Source organism: Schistosoma haematobium, chromosome 4, assembly GCF_000699445.3.
Source record: "Schistosoma haematobium chromosome 4, whole genome shotgun sequence".
NCBI lineage: Eukaryota > Metazoa > Platyhelminthes > Trematoda > Strigeidida > Schistosomatidae > Schistosoma > Schistosoma haematobium.
Window position 1 is genome coordinate 12,264,660 of NC_067199.1, and position 24,198 is coordinate 12,288,857.

The 24,198-nt window shown below is 37.2% G+C and overlaps 2 protein-coding genes across 7 annotated transcripts; one reads left to right on the top strand and one right to left on the bottom strand.

The window, feature by feature from the left end:
* The first annotated feature begins 5,040 nt into the window (after positions 1 to 5,040).
* MS3_00007410 (uncharacterized protein) lies at positions 5,041 to 12,592 on the top strand. Of its 2 annotated transcripts, none has more exons than XM_051215680.1 (3): positions 5,041 to 8,230; positions 8,267 to 8,719; positions 11,920 to 12,592. In XM_051215680.1, exons 1-3 carry the CDS (start codon positions 8,197 to 8,199, stop codon positions 12,234 to 12,236), a joined length of 804 nt encoding a protein of 267 aa, XP_051066209.1. In that variant the 5' UTR covers positions 5,041 to 8,196; the 3' UTR covers positions 12,237 to 12,592. The 2 variants fall into 2 exon arrangements, with proteins under 2 accessions (XP_051066209.1, XP_012797601.1); XM_012942147.3 differs by having other exon boundaries at positions 5,112 to 5,169; positions 8,140 to 8,719.
* Positions 12,593 to 14,771: 2,179 nt separating this feature from the next.
* ACTR8 (Actin- protein 8) lies at positions 14,772 to 23,291 on the bottom strand (the record flags this gene model as incomplete). Of its 5 annotated transcripts, none has more annotated exons than XM_051215683.1 (4): positions 22,665 to 23,291; positions 20,166 to 20,512; positions 16,481 to 16,662; positions 14,772 to 15,351 (listed from the first exon to the last, which is right to left on the bottom strand). In XM_051215683.1, exons 3-4 carry the CDS (start codon positions 16,595 to 16,597, stop codon positions 14,851 to 14,853), a joined length of 618 nt encoding a protein of 205 aa, XP_051066211.1. In that variant the 5' UTR covers positions 16,598 to 16,662; positions 20,166 to 20,512; positions 22,665 to 23,291. The 5 variants fall into 5 exon arrangements, with proteins under 5 accessions (XP_051066211.1, XP_051066212.1, XP_051066210.1 ...); XM_051215684.1 differs by having other exon boundaries at positions 16,481 to 16,952; XM_051215682.1 differs by having other exon boundaries at positions 22,353 to 23,291.
* Positions 23,292 to 24,198: the final 907 nt, after the last annotated feature.

A 24,198-nucleotide genomic window follows, 5' to 3' on the forward strand; every position in this document is an offset into this window, starting at 1 on the left:
TTCAAAGTTGTTCAACGTGAACCCAAGTACTATATAGTACATAAGAACGGAACCGATGATAGCATCAGCATCGGTCGCCTCAAAGTATCGTATTTAGAAGGAAGTCCTATTCACGTCGATTTTCCTTCAGTACCATGGAACGACACGACTTCCACTCTTATAATACCTCCATCGACAGCCAACACACACGATGATACTTCGGCAGTATCAGAAAATAAACTTAAAACCACGTGTTCTGGAAGAAGCGTAAGATTTGCAAAACATCTGAACGATAATTGCACGTGAGATACTAGTGGACATTTTATACCGTCTCGATTTTCCTTTGTTATATGTTATATTTTTATTTTTAAAAAAAACAGAACGTATTATAAAAATCTCTTTGTACGCTAGTACGTGTGCATGAGTTTATTTTCCATTTTTCGCCTGCTTTGTGTTTTTACGCGCGTACGAGTGTATTTCGACATGCACTTAGATATTTTTTTCTTTTCCAGGACGGCTGGAAAAAACGATGAAGTTTACGACGAACCGAAACTTTCACTGTACTTTTTCTTTTTTTACCAAATTGTACTTCATGGTCCCTTAGAGTAAGGAAAGACGACCAGACGCTGCTAAACCTAGAAAGCTATCAGAAGAGTGTTTACCAACGACAAACTCGTTGGGTTTAAACTTCTGGCTGGCCACGTCTTAGGGTCATTATTACCCTCACTAGGGGGGGTGATCTGTAGTGATAAATAAATCCCCAAAATAAATAGCTCCGTAAGTTAGACATTGGATGCTGACCACATCGGTTTTAATGGACTCACCAAGTTGAAGGCTCTCGGTCATGCGTCCGCACCAGATCGCGAGTTGGAACGTCGTGCAATCGCTAGCCAGATTAGATCAGATGATCCTCGATATATTGATAGCCTATCAAATATACCTTCGAACCTCCTCGCTTCTGTCTTTTGATTTCACTTGGTGGATATGCCACATGTTAGGTGTTACTGGTTGAAGAGTTGTCAAACTCCGAATACCTGTGGTGTCTTCAAGAAATAAGTGAATAGTAACAGTTCAATTACGATTGTCAGACATTTGCTTTCGTAGCATCCTAATTATTTACGCAATTACAATAAGTTACGATAATGCAATGAGAAGATGAAGTTTATATATTTGCGCAATACATTTCGAACAATCTGACCACACATATAATTGTTAAGAACGTTTACATATGAAAATTAGGTCAACTAGATGATTTAGAGGTAAACCATAACAAGCAAAATTCAAAATTCTTCGTAGTTAATAGGAAAGAGAGTTTATTATCAATAACTTCCGACTGGTCTTGTCTTTCACTTAATCACGATCCACAAGTTCTAAAACTTTTGCATTAACTGTGGAATAAATTCCCAAACACATGTAAATATTGAAATAGGTTCGTAGACGTGTGCGAACCTCAGAACGACATCCATACGAGTACTGATCTACGCCGAAGTTTATATTGAAATCCTCTTCTGTTATATATAAAAATTACATAAGACCTTATTACAAATCACTCTATGCGACTTTCTCAGCATACAAGCTAACTACATACATATAGTGTAGTACAGTCCTGCATCAAAATAGAGAAAACATATTGTATGACTATGGTCTACTTCGTTATTAGTACTACTCTAATAATAGACCTAGTCCTAGAATTGTATATTTGTCGTGATGTGACCACCTAATCTATAAGATCTTACGTGGAATTCACATTACCGCCTACATTGACCCGTCCCATCGTAATCATCACCAGTATATGATGGAGGACAGATTTAGGCTGGATATAGAACAATATAGTTAGTATGGGTAAAAGAGATAGGTCACACAAGAATGACAACGCCTGAAAGGCTGAGCCATGCCATCTTATTTGTAACAACCGAACTGCCAATATTCGGTTTGAACGCGGAAATAACAAACAAAAATTTATTCGATTAGACCAGACTACGTTCTTCTGTAAAGCGTACGAAGCATTCTGAGTTACTCGTATTAAATAACATCAAAACACAAACTCTGTGCTCAATGTAAGCGGTTCTAATTTAGGAAATAGAACCAGTTATAGCGAAATACAAAATACCACAAACGGTACAGCCTGTGCTATACAGTCAAAAGTTTCTTCAACACAAATTAGCGTGCTAAACAAAAAAATAAATAGCTTACATAAAAGAGTTAAGTACCTGAGAATCAATAGCATTATTTTCAACAGTATTGGATCAGATATCTGCAGGGATTCCAGCAAACCTCCCAAGCAGACAGTCAAAGGTTAATAGTCACACACTGAACCACGCCGTGACCCTGAGCTTAGTCTAACACGACATTACTGTTGATAGTCCGGCAACATGCAATAGAAAACTAGGCAACAAAAGGTAAGTCTTCAGTCAAAATCACATAATAAAAGCTCAGACACGGAAGATTGAAGAATACAAGGTGTGGTTAAAAGAGATCTGGATGTAATATATGGTAAGAGAATGAAAATATAACAAAAAGTCCATAGAAATTGAGAGACGTAAATGTCTAAATTGAGAATAGAATAATGTAAAAACAATCGTAAATGAACCAAGAAAAGGTAACTATCATAACGTTTACGTCAGACAGAGGTTAAAAAAACCTCGTTTGGATAATTAGGTCTTATCTTCTATGGCTTTCATTGTTCAGAAGAGCAGCAGTCTTGAGCAGTCCTTTAGATTTTTCAAGAATTGCTTCAAGTTTCATAAGTCAGTGATGGCTAATTTTAACATTAACCGGTTACTAAATTTTCGATAATTCGGTAATTTGTGTTTCGAACAAGGTGGTCAATACGGTTATAGACAAAAATTGTCCTCGAGAAAGGTCCTGCCAACTAAAACCTTCGATTAAATTTACATTAAATAATTACCTCCGCAATGAAGTAGAATATGTCAATCCTGAACTTCGGTCAAGGGAGTTCAGTTAGCTAACAGCAAAGTGAGTGAACGATAGTAAAGGTTTGTAAAGTCTCTTTCAGCTTTATTAAATATATACGCCTGGAGAACAATAATTATTGTCAGTAATCATCAACGCACAGCTGATTAAGTCAATCCGCTTTTTTGAGCTCAATTCTTCCTGTGATCTTTGTAGTATTGATCTTTCGTTGCTACTCCATACCAAGTTCTGGGTCTAAAGCTACGAGTCATAAAATTAAATGATCCGAAAATAAGACCGTAAATGCAACTGTAGAGTTGAAATCGTTCATTGAGTTCTTTCACGTCATAACCCCGTCTTCCTGACCATATACATTCGTTATAGCTTAATCCGTTCATGACAAAACTTAGCGACTATTTTATGTGTCTCGCTTATCCCATGTAACCCTCAACTTCGGAAAACAACTTTTCTCTGCAAGCGATTATTGCTTGAGAATACTGTTACTGAAGTTATTGTCCGTGACCGCTTGCTCATCTTTGGATCCTGAGGTTGGCAGAAAGGTTGCATAGATTATATTCCAAATAATGTATTAGTCGTCAGTGAAGCAATGGCGACAGAAGATTTATAGTAGAAACTTCAAAAATAACATGAATATGTAAAACAATGGATATATTCTAGTTTACTTGTAACACTTTTCAACTAATAAAATATACATAGATCTATCTTTAGTCAGAAGAAATCAAACAATATTATGTGGATTTAACTTCGTAGACTTCACCTTTCCTATCTTTTTAAACAATCTAAAGCGTAAAGCGAATTACATTATTCGTCTACATATTTATTATTACAGTCAGTCATTTGTGATTACTTAAAAATTAAGACATATGGCTAATACGAATCTCTGGTTTCAAATATAATATATCGTGAGAGGGGGGTAGAGGGTACTTGATCTTCAGAAACTTACCTAAACGTGCGACACCGACTGGCCATCAACTGTAGTTTGTTTGAGTTTCAGTTCTATACTTGCCATTCGATTAAGTCTCTACATGGTTGCATGACATACTGAAGGTCAGGAAATTTTGATGTACTCAATGAGTTAGACGACAAGTTTGGCTACAAGTTGGTAGCCAGTCAGTTGAAATCTGATATTCATAAGTTGTTGTAACCAGTCAGGCTCGTAAACTAGATAAGATGGGATGGTGCTAAATGGTTCGTCTTCAACCTCATGACAAATTTATTGCTGAAGTGGCAGTTCCCCGTAAGCTTCGGCTTTATTTCACTGGCCTGAGAGATGCTGTATATAACAGTGAACCAGACGATGTTTACATCGGAATAAGTAAAGTACGATATCTCGATGACCGAGGAAGTAAAAGCTGAGGGTTGGGAAAACAACAGATTCTAATAGAGTAGAAAGCAAATGGAGTTGAGGCTGTTTTGCCGGCTATCTAGTGGAGGAGTGGCACCTAACATGACCGGTGCATAGTTATTGACGTGATACGAGATTGGGTACTTTAAGATAGTAAGGTTCGATAATGCTAATAAAACCAGCATTAATGTTTAATGTTCATAGCACTCTTTATGTCGGGGAGATATTTTGAATTACAGTGTGATGGAGACTATGAGAAGGGGTAACATATATGGCACCTTCGCTTATAAGTAGGCAGTCTTATTGATGATAAGCAAATTATTTTCTACCATAGACAGTCTAAATTCAAAACGTTGAGAGAAATCTGATTTTTACTCATTACTACGAGTGGAGCATTAGCCGAACCACTCGTTTACTTAGCCGCATATACCACGGAATGTCACATGGGATAGATACAGTTTACTTGAGACACAAGGGAAATGGACAAAACGTCGTGTTATTTTTATTACTCGGATTCTGATGTTCAGGCCTTAACACAGACGCGTATAAGTTTGGGGTGGGTATAATCCTGTTGACAATTTCAAGATTAGCACTTCCCACAAGTACACGGAATGATCGAGAAAAAAGGCAAGGAAAACTGAGACGAAATGTAGTATGAATATATATATATTCCAATTAGGATATAATTTCATGTGAACATGATATTATTGTCCATCTTACTTTATGAATTGGTTTAATTTATAGAAGAAACGTTGTCGGAAAAATGCAGTCGTACAGAAAAGGTAACTTTGTAAGTCACGTGCTAACTTTTCAATGTTTTCGGGAAGGTAGTTTTAATCAACTGTCTTTGTTTAAATACACGGGGATTACTCAAAGCGCCTAGGCTGTCAACTGCCTAATTCGTTCTGAAGGTATATATCTGTAAATATTTCCTAAATTATATTGTGTAAACGCTCAAATAGTATTGAATATTACTGCTCCGTATGTGATGAACTATCTCAACGTAAAATTGACCTCTAGGATTCGTTGGGGAAATTTGATGCCGGACTCAATGAAGTCATCTGGTTTACATTAGTTCATCCGAATGATCTAGGATACAGGCATGTTCTCTACACAAAAAACGTTGTATATGTAAAGCGTTCAGCATTGAAGGGCAAAGGGAGAATATGGCTTGAAATCGTACAAATCATCTGACCATGTGTGGTTTGATTTCAAGTTCCATTAGATGTATAGGAAAAGCCTTTGCTGGGATATCTCACGTCTACAAAAGCTTGGGGAAATGTACCCATTTTGTTTCTACTCAATGCAGTTGCCAACTTTGGGTTCGAGTCCCTGGCCCTTTGGCCTCATTTTTTTGGTTTGGGTTCTTTGATTCGATCCAGATTTCTAACTAAAGTGGGACAGACAGCACTTAATCCTGCCTTCAAAGTGCTGAGTGCCGTCTATAAGCCATCTACTTGGCGTATTTGCGTAAGTACAGCAATTTCTGAGGTGTGTCCTTTATATGTCTCAGTGATGTGTGAAGTCTGCGATCATATTGATTAGTGTGTGATTAGTCTGGCCCATCTTCGCGCATCCAATATCCTTATTGTGTCTATCCAATATATCAATAGTAGAACGTCTAACCATCTCAAGATTTTTAATTATTAGAGGTGGAACTGATAAATTTGTGATAAAACTACTTGATGTGGATGGTTTTAGAGTGACATTCTGAATTGATTCGTGTGTGATGTAGTTATTGTGGCGTATTATAAGAACCTAACTAATCTGGTACTATCATATTTATTTGAACCAACATGAGCGCAAAGGGTTACCAAAGTGTGTACGTGAGCGGGAGTACTGCTTGGGTGCCCGGTACGAAGCAGATCGTTCTCTTAAAAGCCAACCGGAGAGACTTAATCCTTAACAGTAAAGCAACGTTAAAAAATGCGGTCCCACGGTAGTCGGTGACCAAAAATGGACTCATTCGACATTTGTGCCCTCAGGATCCTAAACCCTTGCTCACCATTCGTTTGGAGTCACGGTTTTTTGACTATGTGACATTATCAAATTACTAATCACCTAGACTGATGGATCTGATCAAGGCATGGCTCGGCATTTAAATGTAATCACCTGTAATGCACATACTTTAGTTGCGGTTGGATTGAAATTAATGTGACAAATATATCTCGTTATATATGTGGCAGTAGTAAGATTTATCGACGGCCTTGGGCGACCTACTAGCCAATGAGGAAACGCTGCCTAGTCATAAAATGATTAATAGTAGAAAGTAACGAAATTACTGCTTTAGTCGTGATGATTTATTATTTATTTAGGCACAGGAACATTTGTACAAGGAAGCACCAAATAGATTTGCGACACGTAAATTATTCGATTTGTGTGAGGGCTGAGATACTATCCGGGTGCCCAAACTAAAGCAGGTGGTTTTCTTAATGGGGCACACTCGTAGCCTTCGATCTGAAGGTCTGATCCACAAGGCAGTGAAGTAACGTCCGGTGATGCAGTCCCATGGTAACCGGCAACCAACAATAAGCTCATACGCCATTTGCTCCTTCATGATACTGGAGTTCATACGCACCATTGGTTTGGAATCAGGGTTTTCTAGCTCCTCTAGGTGAACTCTCCGTGTCCATCAACCCGCTTTACGTCCTCTAAATTTCGTAAACAACCCCGCCGCGAAAAAGCAGTGAATAGGACTTCCCTGGCGGTAGTTGTATGCACGTGGCCATGTGAGAGCATTTCGAGAAAGAGAGCGGACTCTCGGCTGTACCAGGGCATTTAGGGGCCATTCTTTACACAGGATCCGTTTTTCCTCTTTACAACTTAAAGTCTAGTACAAAGATCAATGCCTAATTACCGAGCTGTAATAACACAATCATCATCTACCGTACCAGGGCATTTGGGGTCAAATTATCGCTTTTAGCAAAGAGAAAAAAGGAGTTTACGTATATACATACATACTAATAGTCAGGCTGGCGTTGCTAGTTATCACCTCATAGTTTTCGTCGCTAACTGACATTTATAGTCAAAGTGTTTGGGTTGGGTATTGAGAGGTAAACTGGAGTTTTGAATTGGATTTATAAATTGGGGTCAGTGTTTTCAACAAGGACTGATGTCATCTATAATGCAGTACATTGCCGCCTTTCTGTTTACAAACCTGAAATACTTAGGGTTGAGATTTAGTGACAAATTTAATTATTCATGAATCTCATTATGCACTTCAACACACAGTCTACCTTAGAAGCAGGTGTTTCACGTAATTTAGCGTAAGTACCATCTGAAAGCCACTTTATTGTTATATAATAGATATTTTCAGTGATCCCAAATGTTTTATGAATAAAATATTGCCGATTTTTACTTGCCTAATAATAACACGCTACCTATCGCTGCACTTCAAAAATAATTGAGACGTTAACTTAATCCTAGTGGGTTCATTCAAAGTCGTTAGTATACTACACTTTTACCATAAATGTTTAAAAATGTATCCATGAAGCTGGTCAGAGTCATGTGATATGAAGCTAATGTTAGAATAGAGGTAAACTATATCTTACGATTATGAAAACCTTGTCTTTTCTGTATTCCAGTATCCTTTGAATTTTAATAATTTGTCTTCAGTATTAAAGAAAGTGCTAAACTGAGTAACCAACATCCTATTCATTTACGTGTTTTAATCCAAATTTGCAGAACTAGACTAAACCTATTTTGTGCATTGTTCCCTGCCTGTGATTAGTCGAATTGTCAATATTAAGGTGAATATAACCACCAAAGTGGTCTACATTTGTCTCTTTACCTGTTTCTACTGATTGAGATTAGTTGGTTTAAAATGCCCCCGTCTTTATTAGCTTTTCAGCATTCATTATGAACACTTTATTTTAATGTAGAGGTTGGTTAGGAGCTGGTTGTAGTTCGGTATCTTAGAGAAGGTTCCAGTTTGCGCAATGCCAGAAACTGTTGCTGTGAAAAGCTTTAAAGGTGAGTTGCAATTACTAAGTCAACGTAACATATCAGATGGGCAACAAGAGGAACAAGAGTTGGCCTCCAAAGCTCTTCGTATACAAAATAAACGATTCTACCTAGATATCAAGCAAAATAAGAGAGGTCGCTTCGTGAAAATAACTGAAGTTGGCAATGGAGGACAGAAATCGCGCATCTTGATGTCAATGCCTGTTGCTCTGGAAATGAAAGAAAAAATTAACAAACTTAGTGACACATATAGTCAACTTCCATCTCACAATCGTGAGTCACTCGCACAAGATGGGCGCATTGCGTCTGACATTATTGTTCGTGATAGCAGGCGCTATTATCTTGATCTCAAGGAAAATGAACGTGGTCGTTTCCTGCGTCTCGCTATGCTTTCTATGGGCGTTCGTGTTCAGATTGCAATCCCAGCTCAGGGTATGATCGAATTGCGCAATGCATTGACTGATCTTATACAAGGCTATTCAGGAGATATGGAGAATGGTAAGGTTTTTTTTTCTAAAACCTGATTTTTATGCTTTTTTTGTCATATGTTACGTGTGTTTACCGTACTGATTTGCGAAAATCATATCACTTATAAAGTGCTCTCAATCACTATCTTTTCGTCATTTTTCCATGTTTTCATATCAATTTTTTTTTTATCGTAAACGACATGTCTACTATTGCACAAGAGTTGAATTATCTGATATCAGTATATAAAGACACTGACTTTTTGACTAAGCTGTATGGGTACGTTCAGACCATCTTGTTGGGGTCCGCGTTTAGAGACTGGACAACATAGCTCAGTCTTTCTCAATAGCACGGGTACATTCACTCCTTATCTTCCCTTAGATCCTAACTCTAATTTTTTTCATTCCACTAATCAATATTTTCTGAAATCGTATGTTCGATGCCTAATCCTATTACTACTAATACTGTTACTATCTCTGTAAAACGAAACAAAAGGCATGAGGAATGTATGTTTATTGTAAAAAATTACAGAGTATATACACATACGTATCCTTTAATCCTCCATTTCCATCTTTCGGTGTGTTCTGCAGTCCGAGCCGTCTTCTCGTCTGGTCTTCACGTGTTATCCTAACGCCGTGCTTTCAATCCACTAAAACTCTCCACTCTAAAAATTGCTGCAACTTTGATGCTACGTTCTGCTGCACACTAACAATCATGTGGCCCCCAAATACCCTGGTACGGCCGAGAGTGGGGAGAATCAGTTCTCCCTCTTGAAATGCTCTCACATGGCCACGCGTATATAGCCTCTGCCAGGGAAGTCCTACTCACTGCCTTCTCGTGGCATGAGTATTGCTTACGAAGTTGAGAGGACGAAAAGCGAATGTCCGACGCTTTAACCGGGTTGGGGGACGTAAAGAGTCCACCTAAGGGAGTTGGAAAACCCTGATTTCAAACCAATAATGCACATGGGCTCCAGTATTCTGAAGGAACAAATGGCGTATGAATCAATCGTTGGTCACTGGCTACCATGGGACTGCATCTCCTTACGATGCTCCACTGCATTGCGGGTTAGACCTTCAGGTTGAAGGTTCCAGGTGTGACCCCCTAAGAAAACCACCTGCTTCGGTTTGGGCACCCGGACAGTATCACAGCCCTCACACATATCGAATGAGATTTGTGTGGCGCATATGTATTTGGTGCCTCCTTGTACCAATATCTATGTGTTAAAATACATAGATAAATAAACAATCCTGTGACTATATTTCTACTATGTGATTTGGCCTGATAACTTCATATCTGTGCTAATGGGATATGGTAACTTGAACCGACGTACACACGGGTTGTACGTTGCGCATGATTGACTGGATTATTTGAATGAATTGCGATCCACAACCGTGTAATCAGATTGATAATAACGACAGCAATCTTCATTATCACCTGTTACAAGTATACCCACTTCTGGCTCTGTAAACGCTTTGTTTTTACAATAAAATGCGTTTTCTGTGGATTTTATGGATATAGAATCTCACCAAGAAATTCGACGTTTTAAATTCAGTAGCGATAATCCTATAACTTGGAGAAAAAGTGGAATTGTTTGTTTTAACTCAGCCTCAACGACTTTGAAAATTTGGACAGTTCTAGACAACTTTATTTCACTGGAAGTAATCAGCTAACATAACAAACATTTTTTGTGTAAAGTGAACAGTTTGGCGACTTGAATTTCGACAGTCTGAACAACCATTCAGTGTCGTTAATCTTATCTCCTACCTGGAGGTCCACTTATCGACTTAGAATACGCAGATGATATAGTCCTGTTTGGTGAAGACGCTGATAAAACGCAGAGACTTTTGATGGCACTGAGCAACAATGCCAGGATGTTTGGAATGCGCTTCTCCCCCTCTAAATATAAGTTGTTACTTCAGGGCTGGCCTGTGTCAACACATGAACTAAGGATAAGGAGTGAAGTAGTCGAACGCGTTGAAAACTTCACTTGGAAGTCTGATCACCCTTAATGGGTTGGTGTTTGACGAAATCTCAGCACGGCTTCAAAAAACTCGTTTGGCTTTTGCCGATATAGGTCACCTATGGCGAAGGTGAGATATCCATCTATCAATAAAAGTTCGTTCTGTTCTACTTTACGGCTGCGAAACGTGGCCACTAAGAGTAGAAGATACTCGTAAGCTACTAGTATTTGGCCACAGATTCCTTAGTAATATTGCTTTCATCTACTGGGATCACCGGGTAAGTAATAGTGGGGTCAGACGCATTGTATTATGGAATGATGGTAAATCAGTTGATGATGTTGTGAATCCTCAACGACTAAGATGGTTGGGCCACGTATTACGTATGCCTGAACACCGGTTACTACGACGCGCTATGCTGACTAGTCTTGGGAATGGCTGGAAGAAAGTTAGGAGCGGCCAAATAAAAACGTGGCATCAGTGCCTGAAGTCACTAACTTCTAGTCTTAGGCATGTTGGTAGATGCAGACTACTTGGTTTGGGTCCGTGTGACTATCGTAACCAATGGCTGGGGACTGTGGGTGACATGGCTCAGAATCGATCACAGTGGCGTCGGTTTATACGCTCTCTGTCTTCCCTTAAACTAGGAGATTGCAGTCGCTTCATATCTTTCTTTGTACGAACTAATCCTTCCTTCCTGTACTATATGCAATCTTTCTTTTATATACTACTACCATTGAATTAGCTACTTCTATGGATCCGGTGTTCGTCTTGCTGTGCTAATGAGGTAGCTTGGATCGATGCATGTATGTGCCTGGTTCTACGTTGTAACTGACTGACTGTCGTTAATCTTGGCACATAGTTTGCGGCTCATTTTCAATGATTTTTTCGTTGTTGGACAACATCGTATCGCTCAAGTTCCCTACCCAAATGCTAACTGATATCCACGCCATTTTTGTTAATATAGGGTTCCTTTTTAATTAAAGTAGTTATTATCAGTTCAGGTTTTTCTTTTATGTTCGTAATGGTCGTCTATCTAGTGTGTTTGTTATTGCACACCACATTCCTGCTAAATATGAGGCTCGTTTCCATACTACTTAGTAATGAGAATGGCAGTTTATTATTGTATAGTTTTAAAAGACAATTTTTATATACCACTTTCACTATCAAGGATAGTAGTACATCTCTTGTTTTATTAATGCTAAATATCCACCATTTAAACAATATGAATTCAAGAAATTTAATATCATAAACTGCCTTTTTTTCTTACAGATATATTTTCAGACTTACCTGAATCTAAAGTACTCTTCGTAGGCAACAAGACATTTTATTTCGATGTTGGTTCTAATAGATTTGGTGTATTTCTGCGTATATCCGAAGTTCGTGCTAACATTCGTTCCTCAGTCACCATACCTGAACAGCATTGTACGCGATTTTGTGATATTATTACTGAGTTGGCAAACAAAATGTCCAATCAAAAGCTAACTAACGGAGTGTCTGAGAATGGAAACAATTCTGACCAACCAGAAGAAAAAGCTGAAGATGATGTAAAAGAAGATGCGAATGGGGATTCGTCGGTTGCATCTTAATGCGTTTTCTATGATCTCAGAAATGTTGTATGGCATTTATTGTGATGGGGGCTACTGGTGTTTATTATTCGTTTTACTTACAAATGTCCTATTTTATCTCCCTCTTATGGACATCCAATTAGGCTGGACCGTTTTATGTAATAATTGTTTTATTTTTTATGTAACTTAGTTTGTTTTTTTAGATATACGCACATTAGTTTGCATTTCTTTAATTTGTTTTTATGCGCATGTGCTTAATAGTCATGTGTATTATTATTTATATTTGTATGACTTGTCCTTCTCCATATTATACATAATATGAATATTCATTTTTTCTGCAGCTTTTATGTGACTTTAATATATATAATATAATTTATCGTGTTAGTTTTCTTATACTGATTTTTCTCGAGTCTGGCTGTTTTGGAACGTGAGTGGTTAGGAATAAAGTTTGACTACACGGGTAACAATATTACCTTACGGACATCCGGTTGAGCTTAAATCTGTCTTATTATTCCTCATGAGACTAAACTTCTTTTAAGCACTAGGTCCTTGCATAACCTCTGTTGACTAAAGTTAACCCACACTTCTTGCACAACGTTTTAACTATACTGGTCGACGCATTTTAAATATTTAAGCTGTAACCAACATTCATAACATAGTGGTGACTAGTCCCATCAGTTAAAAACAACATAGCACCTGGCATAATACAAAGGTAGCTTGTCTCGGTTATTGTGGTACAGTAGTTGTAGATTTATACCATTGGAGCAACTGCTTCTATGAATTTGGTATTTAGCCTGTCGTGCTAGTGGGGTATGGCGACTTGAATTGATGCATATACGCGCATGGTCCTACGTTGCAGATGACTGACATTATGCTGGAGGATGACGTTATGGAGAACAACTGTGCTCAAGTTTTCTGTTTCTGAATTAATTCCTATTTTACAACACTTCAGTTTATCTTTATCGCTTGTTGCCTGGGGCTTCGTGATTTTTTGTTATTTGTACTTGCTTTATATTAGTTTGGTCTCACTTTCCATCAATTCGATCACTGTCTGTATCCATTTTAACTTGTAAATTGCAACTACATCATTTGCATCTGAGAAGGCCATAAATGAAACCACATGTTTCTGTAAATCCGTCATAACTTGCGTAATTTAGGTGAGTTGCAATCCTGTCAATAGTCGTTTTTATCCCATATGTTAATCAGTTGTATTGCAAGTCTTCGCTGTAGCGGTCATCAAACACATCCTTGCATGTGTTTCCAACCACAACCTGCGTCGACTGAACTGCTTTTCTTATTGATTTAAACACAAGTGTGTTGTCTGCGGATGAGCTAACTGATTTGTGTCAGTTTTCCGTGTCTGTGCGACTGAACACTCCGGTATTTTGAAAATAGTTGCCTTATTTCTAAAGCGCGTATTCAATACCCAAGGTGAAGTGCAAGTAGGCGAGCGCAATATTAGAGTATAACTGAGTTATAGCGTATGAGAATCAGTCTCCTGGGGTTTCTTGTTGGGATATTCAGGAAAATATCCCAAAAATTATCCTGTTAAGCCTAATGCTATCCTTGGACATGAAATGGTATCATCTTATTGGTCAATATTTATTTAACGTGTCATTTTCCTACTGGCCATTATTGTACAATGTTATCTTCTATTTTATGGTACGTTGTGGACTGCTTGAATGGTATATAAACAAAGTATGTTTGAAATATAATGATTCATATATCCGAGGCTGTGACTTGTGTTCTGGACTCAACTGGCTGGGTTAGATAGGGAAGCGAAACCAATCAGAACCCTAGGTCGTTCTACGTGTTTGCGCGTCTTTGGTCCGATCAATAATTCGCTATCCCTTAATCAGGAGCATTTATTTTTCACGTTATAACATTTCTCACTGACTTTTCTGATAGGTTCTTTGGTTATAGCCCTACTAATGTTTATTCAGTGACTTCATCAAGTGAGTGATGATCGGACGCCTCATAAGCCAGTTATCTACTCTAAAATACATCATTTTAATAGACAGTCTTTGATGAACACTACTTATTGATGTTTTAGAGTTGCTAGTTACCAACTTATTAAGAACTATATAATGGGAGAAGTCCAGTTATCCACTCCCCACATTTGCAATAAGTACAGACAGAACGGTAACTCGTATTATCCGGGTGTTCGTTGGACTGCAATACTTCATTCGCACTAATCAATATCTAAGCGAATGAGCTCGTTAGAAATTTATCAAACGGGAGGGATATCCTTTACAGGATTTACTTCGATGACAGGTGACTGGAATTCCCAGAGACAATTTTCTTTTGCAGATCCAAGCAACCCCTCAAATAATGACTTCACGACTAATAGATTTCTTCCTGAACGCAGTACCTCTGTGTTCTCGTAGACTACCAATACTACTTTAGGCTATATGGATATTAGGCAGTATATGGCTTGATATCATATAAGAATGAGGATTGGCTCTTTATATAAATGAAGATGAACGTTAGTACACGTAATTTCCTTGGGCAAGTTGTAATTTCTTTTCGACAGGTACGCAAAGAACAAACTAGAAATAACTGGGATAAATGCATTTGATAACATGAATGAGAAATTTCACAGATGCGTTCATAAATCTACAATTTATAGTTTAAATCACCAAGGGAAGGGTACTTTTTCACGAAGAGCTCTCGAACCAAATTTGTTCCATTCGACTGGTGTGATCCACAAGTCATTCATCAAGTCAGAAGTAAGTAGCAACCTAGCACCAGACCAAGAGAGGTCTCCAGGTTCAGAGTGATGAATGATTTCAACTGTTGGTATGTGGCTTGATACGGTTGTTGCTACTTGTTTTTCCCGTGCTATTACAGTTAGCTGCTCAGTCAACCATCTTTCCATTATTTGATTATTAACACCAGCTACCCCTCCACCAGTAAGAATAATACATCCTAACAAACGTCGACGTAGTTCGTCACTTACGGAGCTTGAACTTTGAGAAGGCTTTCCGGGTGCAAGACCAGAGGTTTGAACAATAACTTCTGACCCTACTTGAGAACCAATTAAGTTTGCACACTGACTGATACTCCACCAAACTGCCTCTGGAAGGGATTCAAAGGAGTTAGGTTTTTGTGGAAGGGGTTTGTCTACTGGAGCCACCTATAGAGAAAATATGGTGAAAATGCTCAAACTATTAAATACAAGCTCGATTGATTAACTTTGTAAAAAAAGACTATGTGAAACATATCAGTAAGTAAAACTACTTGACAGTTAATAATTTCAATAGGAAAAGTTGGTTTGGATAAAATTCATCAGTAACTGATGTCAGATCAGGAGCTAACGTTCAATGGTCTACAAAATTATGGATCCAAAGCCCATTCAATTTATTGAATTCTTAACAGTTATGGCTACAGATCCACACAGTAATCTTTGTTGATTAACATTCTATAATTGAAAGTTCGCATTTGTATTTAGATGTTTAATGGAGGGATGTTATTAAGTGGCTTTATGCAAAATTAAGTTTTAATTGTCTACTTCCTGATTTCATAGATTTACAATAAAGATATAATATTACGAAACTAACCCTTCATTTAAATTGTTTATCATAATTTTCTTGAATCTCGAGAATCACATACCGGGTTTATTTTTTTGTTATATTTCTCTTTATTCATAATTACCACTATAACATATTGATAATACTGAAGAGATGGCACTAGTTTTAAAATTATAGAACTCTAGTATGATATGGCATCTTTTGAAACGTGTAGAATGGTTTAAATATAATGGGTGATGTTGTTTAATTAGATAACATATTGATGTTTGGATATCCAAAATTACATAGAAAAAATCAATCGTAGTAACGGAAGTAAAACCACGTTTTACACGTTAGAAATTACATTGGCACTTTATCCTTAACCTTCCTTCTCTTTTATTTCAACTTATTTACTACATATAGATTTATTTTAGCTTCGAGCCACTCTGATTGTATTGTGGGTTAATGATACTGTCTGATAGCTCAGACCAAAGTAGATGGAGCTGGACTTTAACTCACGACCTAATGGTCGAAAGGCGAGTACTTTAATCATTATACCACTACACCACTATCAACCTTTACATTTACGTTCATAATCGCAAGTTTACCATCTTTTCAATTATATGGATTTCGTCTTTCTATACTATCGTTTCGAATTATGATATAACTGAATTTGATGTAACTTTATGCAAGATCCCACATTTTTATTTGTCTGCTTCAAATGTAAATTGAGTTAATATAAAATATTATTTTTACCTGTTCCGTAACATCTATTTCTGTTTCCAGTTGTTCATTATTAGGTAGAATAGTTGATTGATGTTCATTCGGTAAACCACGTTTACGACGTTCACGTGCTGTCAAAGATATATACATATCATCAAAAGGATCATCCGGTTCTGATGATTGTAGTGAAGGTACTTGATATGTACAATAGATTTCTTTTGGTGGAACACATGAAGAAATACAAGCAAATGGAAGTATATGTGATAATAGAACTGTAGACGGATGAAGAGATGAAATATCATATTGATTTTGTTTATGTGTCCATTGAAGTGTTATATTATAACAATCATTATTTAATAACGATTCGTTAGCTTTCGATTGGATTTCTTGATCGAGCTTATTTTTCTCGTTTTCTTGACATAGTAAACTTATTGTACATTGGACCGAATTCTCCATAAGTGTGCGTAAATCTTCCACGTCAGAAAGATATTCATATTTTAAATCCCTAAACCAAATCAGTTTTAAGTTTGTGTATGTACAAATAAACAAGTTACACACGATCGTGAAATCACATGTGACACGATATAAAACATTACAGATTACATAATGGCAATAATATTATAGACCACACATGGCCTAAGACATACGTACTGGTGTAAACCAACTTAGCTCACATCAGTACAGTGGATTAAAAAGATGGAAAGCAAAGGAATCGCAATAATAAGACTAATGTTAGTATATTTGGATAATCAGAAAATATAATCCAGAAAAAACCTTATTGAAGGATGAGATGGCACTAAGCTCAAGATAGAAGGGGGAAGGCAAAGAATGAATACAACTGCATATCACTTGACTTAGATTTTCCAACTACCTTTTAAAATTAATAGGCTACAACTACGAAGTTTAAATTTCCTATCCGACTAGTCCATATTTCCTCAAATCATATATTTGACACCTGACCTTTTTGCTACCACTAATATTCCTACTGCCTCCACTATTCTGGGATTTACACTAACAACATCTTCCTGTGCAAATGGCGTGTCAATTTGAACCGATGTGCACACGCGCCAGTATCTACGTTACGTATGACTGACTGACTTCAAGTATATTATGCCGTTTCTTGGTTAAACTACCATCCAACTATTTTTAAACACTTATGGTAACAAGCATATAACATTGAGATAGATGGCTGAACATGTATAACATGTTTTGATTGCCTTATTCAATGAGTTTATAGAATTATTAATCGGTTGACTACTTCTGCCTAGTAAGTTATGCTTCACGTCTACACTAATACTCTGTGATCCGATTATGCAACCGGAACTAACAATGTTCCAAAACGAATTTGCGCTAGAAGAGTGGGAGAAATTTCTTTAAGTAATAAAATCTACAACGTCACTTTGTTCCTAGGATATCATTGACGGGTATCTTGAGGAAAAATAGCACAATGAGTGATAAACTCATCCTTCGTTTGAAACACTGAAATGATTTTGTACAAAGTTTTTAATATCCTAATGCGCCTATTAATGGTAGATAATCTCAGAAGACAATTCTGAAACTTGGTCCAACTCAACAATTAATTTAACCGGCTATGAATCACACGTCATTTATTAGTGCTAAGGATATTATCCAGCTGCCCAAACTGGGGTAGGTAGCGCTGAATTGAACCTGTAACCCAGGTAGTTTAAGTTGAGTGTGTTCATGATTAAATCGTTGAACCACTTCTACTTTAAATATAAAGATATTTCTACATTAAAAAACCCAACCAGTCAGTGTAAACTTCCCTCTTGATGAATTCTGTCAAATATCCGAATTTCTTGAATCTTGTTTAATTTTTATGACGGTGTCTGAATAAAATCTGAGACAAAAAATATTAGATGCCATATATATATATATATAATGTCTGGTCCTTTGTTCTTGAATGAATTTATCGATTACTTCACAATATGGTTACTTGTCTGAGTAACTGGACATCGTGTGAACTATGATGAGATGTTAGGTGGCTAGAAGTAGTCATTAAGAAACTCGGAACCTGTTTCGTGCTAATTGACACTCATCAGCAAGACGTTAATGGGATATTGAGGAAGTGATGGCTACTGTAGGATTATGGCTCGAATACGCAGATATAGTTCTGTTTGGTGAAGACGCTGATGATAGCCTGCTGACCACCCTAATCAACGATAAAAGCATGTATGGGGTCCGACTCTCTCCCTTTAAATACGAAATGTTGCTTCACGGCTAACCTGCATCAAAACCTAAATTAATGATAGGGAGTGGAGTAGTTGAGCGTATTACCGCTTTATCAGTCCTGGTGAGCTGACGTCTGGCATGGCATGTATTCAGAAAGCTCGACTGGCTTATGTTCACTTGCAGAGCAGGCGAAATATTCATCTACCAACCAAATGATAAGTTTACTGCACAATAGTTTGCTCCGTTCTACTTTATAAATGTGAAACATGGCCATTAAGAATAGATGATAATTGTAGGTTAATAGTATTTGAGCATTGTTTGTGTATTCAGGATCACCGAGTAAGGAATGCATGGGTTAGGGTACTCGATAAAGATGGCCAGTTGATTTTGTTTTGTAAACGAAACTTGTTGAAATACCTCGTACTGAGAACTTAACTTTATATTGAACCAAAATATAACAGTGAATAAATTCATTAATAATAAGTCCTTAACTGAGGTGGTCGGGAATACGTAACACATGTCCCAACCACCGCATACCTTGACTACTGTTGTATAGTTTGAGAGTAGGCTGGGAGAAAGGTTGGGGCGCTAGATCAAAAACAACACCAGCCTATGAAGTCACATACAACTGGAATGAGCTATGTTGACAGACGTAAACAATCAGGTTGGGGTTCGTGTGGTTATCGTAACTAGTGGTTAAAGACTTTGAGTGGCATGGCTTCAATTGTTTGCGATGATGCAGGTAAATCCATTCTTTGTTTCCCCTCAGATTCTAAGCTTCTGAATTCCTTATATTTTTTTATTCCGCCAGTTCATATTTTATTGATTCTTGTCCTCGATGCCTAATCTTTTGTATTACCACTAATACCTCCGCTATTCTGGGATTTGCGATAACCATTTCATCTTGCTGTACTAATGAGGTGTGGAAGCTTGAGCCGCTGTACATAGATCCAGGTTTTACGATGCGACTGACTGGCTTGAGTTATCCAGTCTCACAGTCTGAGATGCTACCATTGAGCTATTCGGGTTCTTAAAAGCTTCAAGATTGCAAGTACGCCTTGTTGACGAGTGCCAACTAGGGCGAAACATAGGTCTGAGGTTTCTTCCCGAATACCTCCAACCATATATATATATATAACCATTAGAAATAAAAGTGTAATAGACAGTTATATGATTTTATTCTGAGGTTATTTTGGTACTACACTTCTGACAGATTTCGGAAACAAACCCAATAATATAAAGTTAGTGGAGGATATACTGATCCACATATTATGGTTGGTTTCAATTGTTGTGAAACAAACACACATAAAGCAGGATGATTGGTAACTTTATATTAGAATTCTAATAATATTTCAAATATTAAAAGGAACAGATGGATCCAGTTTTAAAAACTAACAGACTAGATGTAGGATTACGGTTCTGTATTATATTCAAAGAGTGTAGTTATGATTTTTTAATCTAAAGAGATTTCGGAGTACGGCAGACATGTAAAAACCACTAGACAAACCTCTTATTATCATAAACTTACACAATGCAACCTTCCTTGTTACAAAATCCATTAGGTAGTACAAGAGAATGGAATACTCGTAGGACATCACTTCGTCCAACCGGTAAGATGATGCGAGTTTCTGTATGGGCCACTCCATCTTCTACACAGGATACACTGGTTTTTTGTTCACCTATATTGATAACACAAGCAGTAGGTAAGCCAATGCCATAGGTAGCACAGACACTAGCTTGATGTACAAAAACACGTCCAAATTTTAGTCGGTTGAGTAGTAAATGAACTAGATAACGTATTTCATTTCTTTTATATACATCATTGATCACTAGAATTGCTCTGTAATTACTAAGATTCGATCGCGCAATACCAATCTAATAATAAAGACAGAAAGTTAAATATATAAAACTGTTTCTTATTCGAGATCAAATTTTAAATCTAAACGATAAATAAGTATTTAGTGAGTGGTCATTTAACATTACTTCCCAATGTTACCACCAATATAACTCCTAGACACTTTAACGGATGATTAGAACGTTCGAATATGATCAAACTAATAATTTAACTCAGTAATCAAGTATAGATTTTTATACTCAATCTAAAGCAAAACCTATTGTATGAGAGGTAATAATAACCTTAAAGTACTTAAACTTAAGTAGGAGTATTGGAAACTCAATCTGTAACTTAATTAAATTCAAAACACAACGTAAACTCAGTTTAGAAAATAAACTGGGAAATTTAACTTCCGTCAGGAAAGAGCACCAAGGTAAAATGCTAGTTACTATCCAGTGAATAATGAGTACATACAACCAAATACTTTCAGCAATGATTTGTAGGTAGGATTGCTCAGTATCACAAAAATAACAAGAGGCATAAAAATCCCCAGACATTTCAGATATTTCACATCAATAAGTGTCAATAAGCATCAAAACTCGAACTTCGGGTATCCTAATAACTCTTTTAAATAAGCCAACAGTAAAAATGCTTTACATACTCACTGATATATTCCTCTGTACATTGATATGTTGTGTCTTTAAAAAAAACCTATATGAATGATGATTTTCTTAAGATGCAATAAGAATAGGGTTTCTCTATCTTATTCGTTTTTATTTATTTGAACACATAAATATTGGTACAAGGAAGCACCAAATAGATTTGCGACACGTAAATTATTCGATTTGTGTGAGGGCTGAGATACTATCCGGGTGCCCAAACTAAAGCAGGTGGTTTTCTTAATGGGGCACACTCGTAGCCTTCGACCTGAAGGTCTGATCCACAAGGCAGTGAAGTAACGTCCGGTGATGCAGTCCCATGGTAACCGGCAACCAACAATAAGCTCATACGCCATTTGCTCCTTCATGATACTGGAGTTCATACGCACCATTGGTTTGGAATCAGGGTTTTCTAGCTCCTCTAGGTGAACTCTCCGTGTCCATCAACCCGCTTTACGTCCTCTAAATTTCGTAAACAACCCCGCCGCGAAAAAGCAGTGAATAGGACTTCCCTGGCGGTAGTTGTATGCACGTGGCCATGTGAGAGCATTTCGAGAAAGAGAGCGGACTCTCGGCTGTACCAGGGCATTTAGGGGCCATTCTTTACACAGGATCCGTTTTTCCTCTTTACAACTTAAAGTCTAGTACAAAGATCAATGCCTAATTACCGAGCTGTAATAACACGATCATCATCTACTGTTTACAAAACGTAAATACTACCGATTAGACTATCAAATTATTAGAAATAAGTAAACATTTTATAAGCTTTACATCAAACTAGAAATCACTAGTAAATTTCGAGACATTTGAGTAGTTAAATGAATGCTGAAATTAATTTCCTCACTGAGAGTTGACGAAACAATCAACGAATGAAAATATATAGGAAACCAAAATGGCAATCTAGATCTCATTATCAGCATTCTGTTTGAAGACTCCAGCCATAATACTCTTCAAAAACTTATGAGCTAAGAGCTACGGTTCCAATGATTTCGGTTTGATTATGAAACATGAATTATCATCATTTAAAGTGCCATTAAAGTTGAACAATAACTGCTCAATTCTTGGTAGGTATATCACAGTCTGATGACTTTAATACATATCAAATGAATAACAAATATGTAAGTATAGGAATGATTGTTCCTTCTCTAAAGCACAAGTCAGTCAAAATAATTCCTTTTTGAATATTCAGCTTTCACAATAAATAAGCGATCAAAATACATACATGTTTTTCCAAAGCTGTAGACCAAATGTCTTCCAGATCTTGCAGTATGGCGCTGTAGTTTACAGATGTCGATAAAAACCCATAACGCATAGGCCAATTAATATGATAACCATCTTTGAGACCACGATTAAAAGCATCATTCAATGCATAGAATTCCTGGTCTAAAGGTGTATTGGACTCCCACTCAAAAAGTTTTGTATCTTCAGTTTCAGTGTGCTCCAATCTAGATGGAGTGACGGCAGGTAACCCACTCAATTCGGGTGAGTAACTCAAATTAAACAATGTATTTACAAATGATCTAATTTTGCTTACTGATTCTTGGAGAGAGGATGAGTCACAAGCAGCTTTCTGTCGATTGATAATAGGTTCAACACAAGGTGAAACGTTAGGTTTGGGTTTACGGGCAATGCAATGTGGAAACCGTTTGGGCAATATCTCTACAGCACGGCCGATTCGTAAATGGAAAGAACCAGGCTCAATGATGACCACATTCTCAGCAAGGGTTGATTGGTTCCTCATATTAAAGAATGAAACGCTGAAGTATTTGAGTAACCAAAAGTTTCCATTGAATTTGAAATAAAGTTAAGTTGACAGACTAAGGTAACATGAAATCTTTTATGAACGGCATAGTGAACTAATAAGGAATTCGTTTGGTTCCATGTTTTTTTGGGGGGTCATATAACGAATGTAACATATATTACACACAGCTAAGTGAATACTAAACAGTCTATCTATAGCATTTTTTCAAACAGGTCTTTATTGTAAGAAAAGTTCTCTAGGATTCTAAATGCGGACTGAGAGTGAAATCATAACAACTCTCGATTCAAGTGAGTGTAGCCCACACTTTTGAATCCAAGATGAAGGTCACCAGTTCAAATGGCTCAAATGGTTGTGGACGGAATAGAAGAGGCTTTCCCTTAACGGGCTTCTGTGTCTAATGGCAATGGATCAAAAAAACCTCCAGGCTGGAACCTAGGTATATTATTGATAATAGAGGAAAAACAAAGTGGTAAATCATAGCAAGATATTATTCTCAGTCCTTAAGAATGGGTCAGGTTTCCTCCTAAAAGACTCTTGGGAAGCTCCGCTGGCAACGAATTTCAGCATTTGATGACTCTTCAAGAGTAGACATTGTGTCTACAGTCCGTTCTGCTGTATTGTCTCCAGTTTCTGGGTGTTACCCTTTAGGTTTGTGTTGGAGCTAAACTTAAGTAGGTGCTCAAGGAGATATCCAGAATTGTTGACGATGCTGTAAGCCATTAGAAGGTCACCTCTAAGGCGGCTATACTCTAATGGGTAAAGGTTCTGTGATTGGTGGCACTCTTCATAAGGCTTGAATTTGGGTCCCCGAACTGATTTCCTTAAAACTATACTTCATCTTACTTGGTTTCTAATGACAGCCACTACATCGTAAAACGTTTCATATAGGAATATTTTCAAACTGATGTATTTTCAACAGCTTATATAGAGAATCAAAATTAAAAAGTCTTCAGGTTTGGGCACAGGTTGAGTGTATTATTACGTTTTACAGTCACCATAGAATAGGGAGAACCGTTGCATTATATGTACAGCCGTTTATGAACTCAAGACTGTAAGTGGCAAACCGGAATTCTATAATTCTTCACCATTCACCGATTACGAACCCGATAATACTAATACAGAATTACTAGTGAGACAATTATGAAGTCATATACTCCAGTTCCTCTTAAACTTTGTTAATAAGGATCTGCACTGAATTGCCTTACATTTTACAGATCCAAAACTTACATCGAAAAACTTCAGAATTCTGCCTTGATCGGGGAAGTTAAATGGTATTATTAGCCCGAATAAATAGGGTACTATTTAC

Excerpts from the sequence above, each read along its gene's own strand:
- MS3_00007410 (XM_012942147.3), top strand. The coding sequence starts at position 8,197 with ATGCCAGAAACTGTTGCTGTGAAAAGCTTTAAAGGTGAGTTGCAATTA. Across the intron at positions 8,720-11,919 it reads TTCAGGAGATATGGAGAATG|ATATATTTTCAGACTTACCT; the intron begins GTAAGGTTTTTT and ends TTTTTCTTACAG.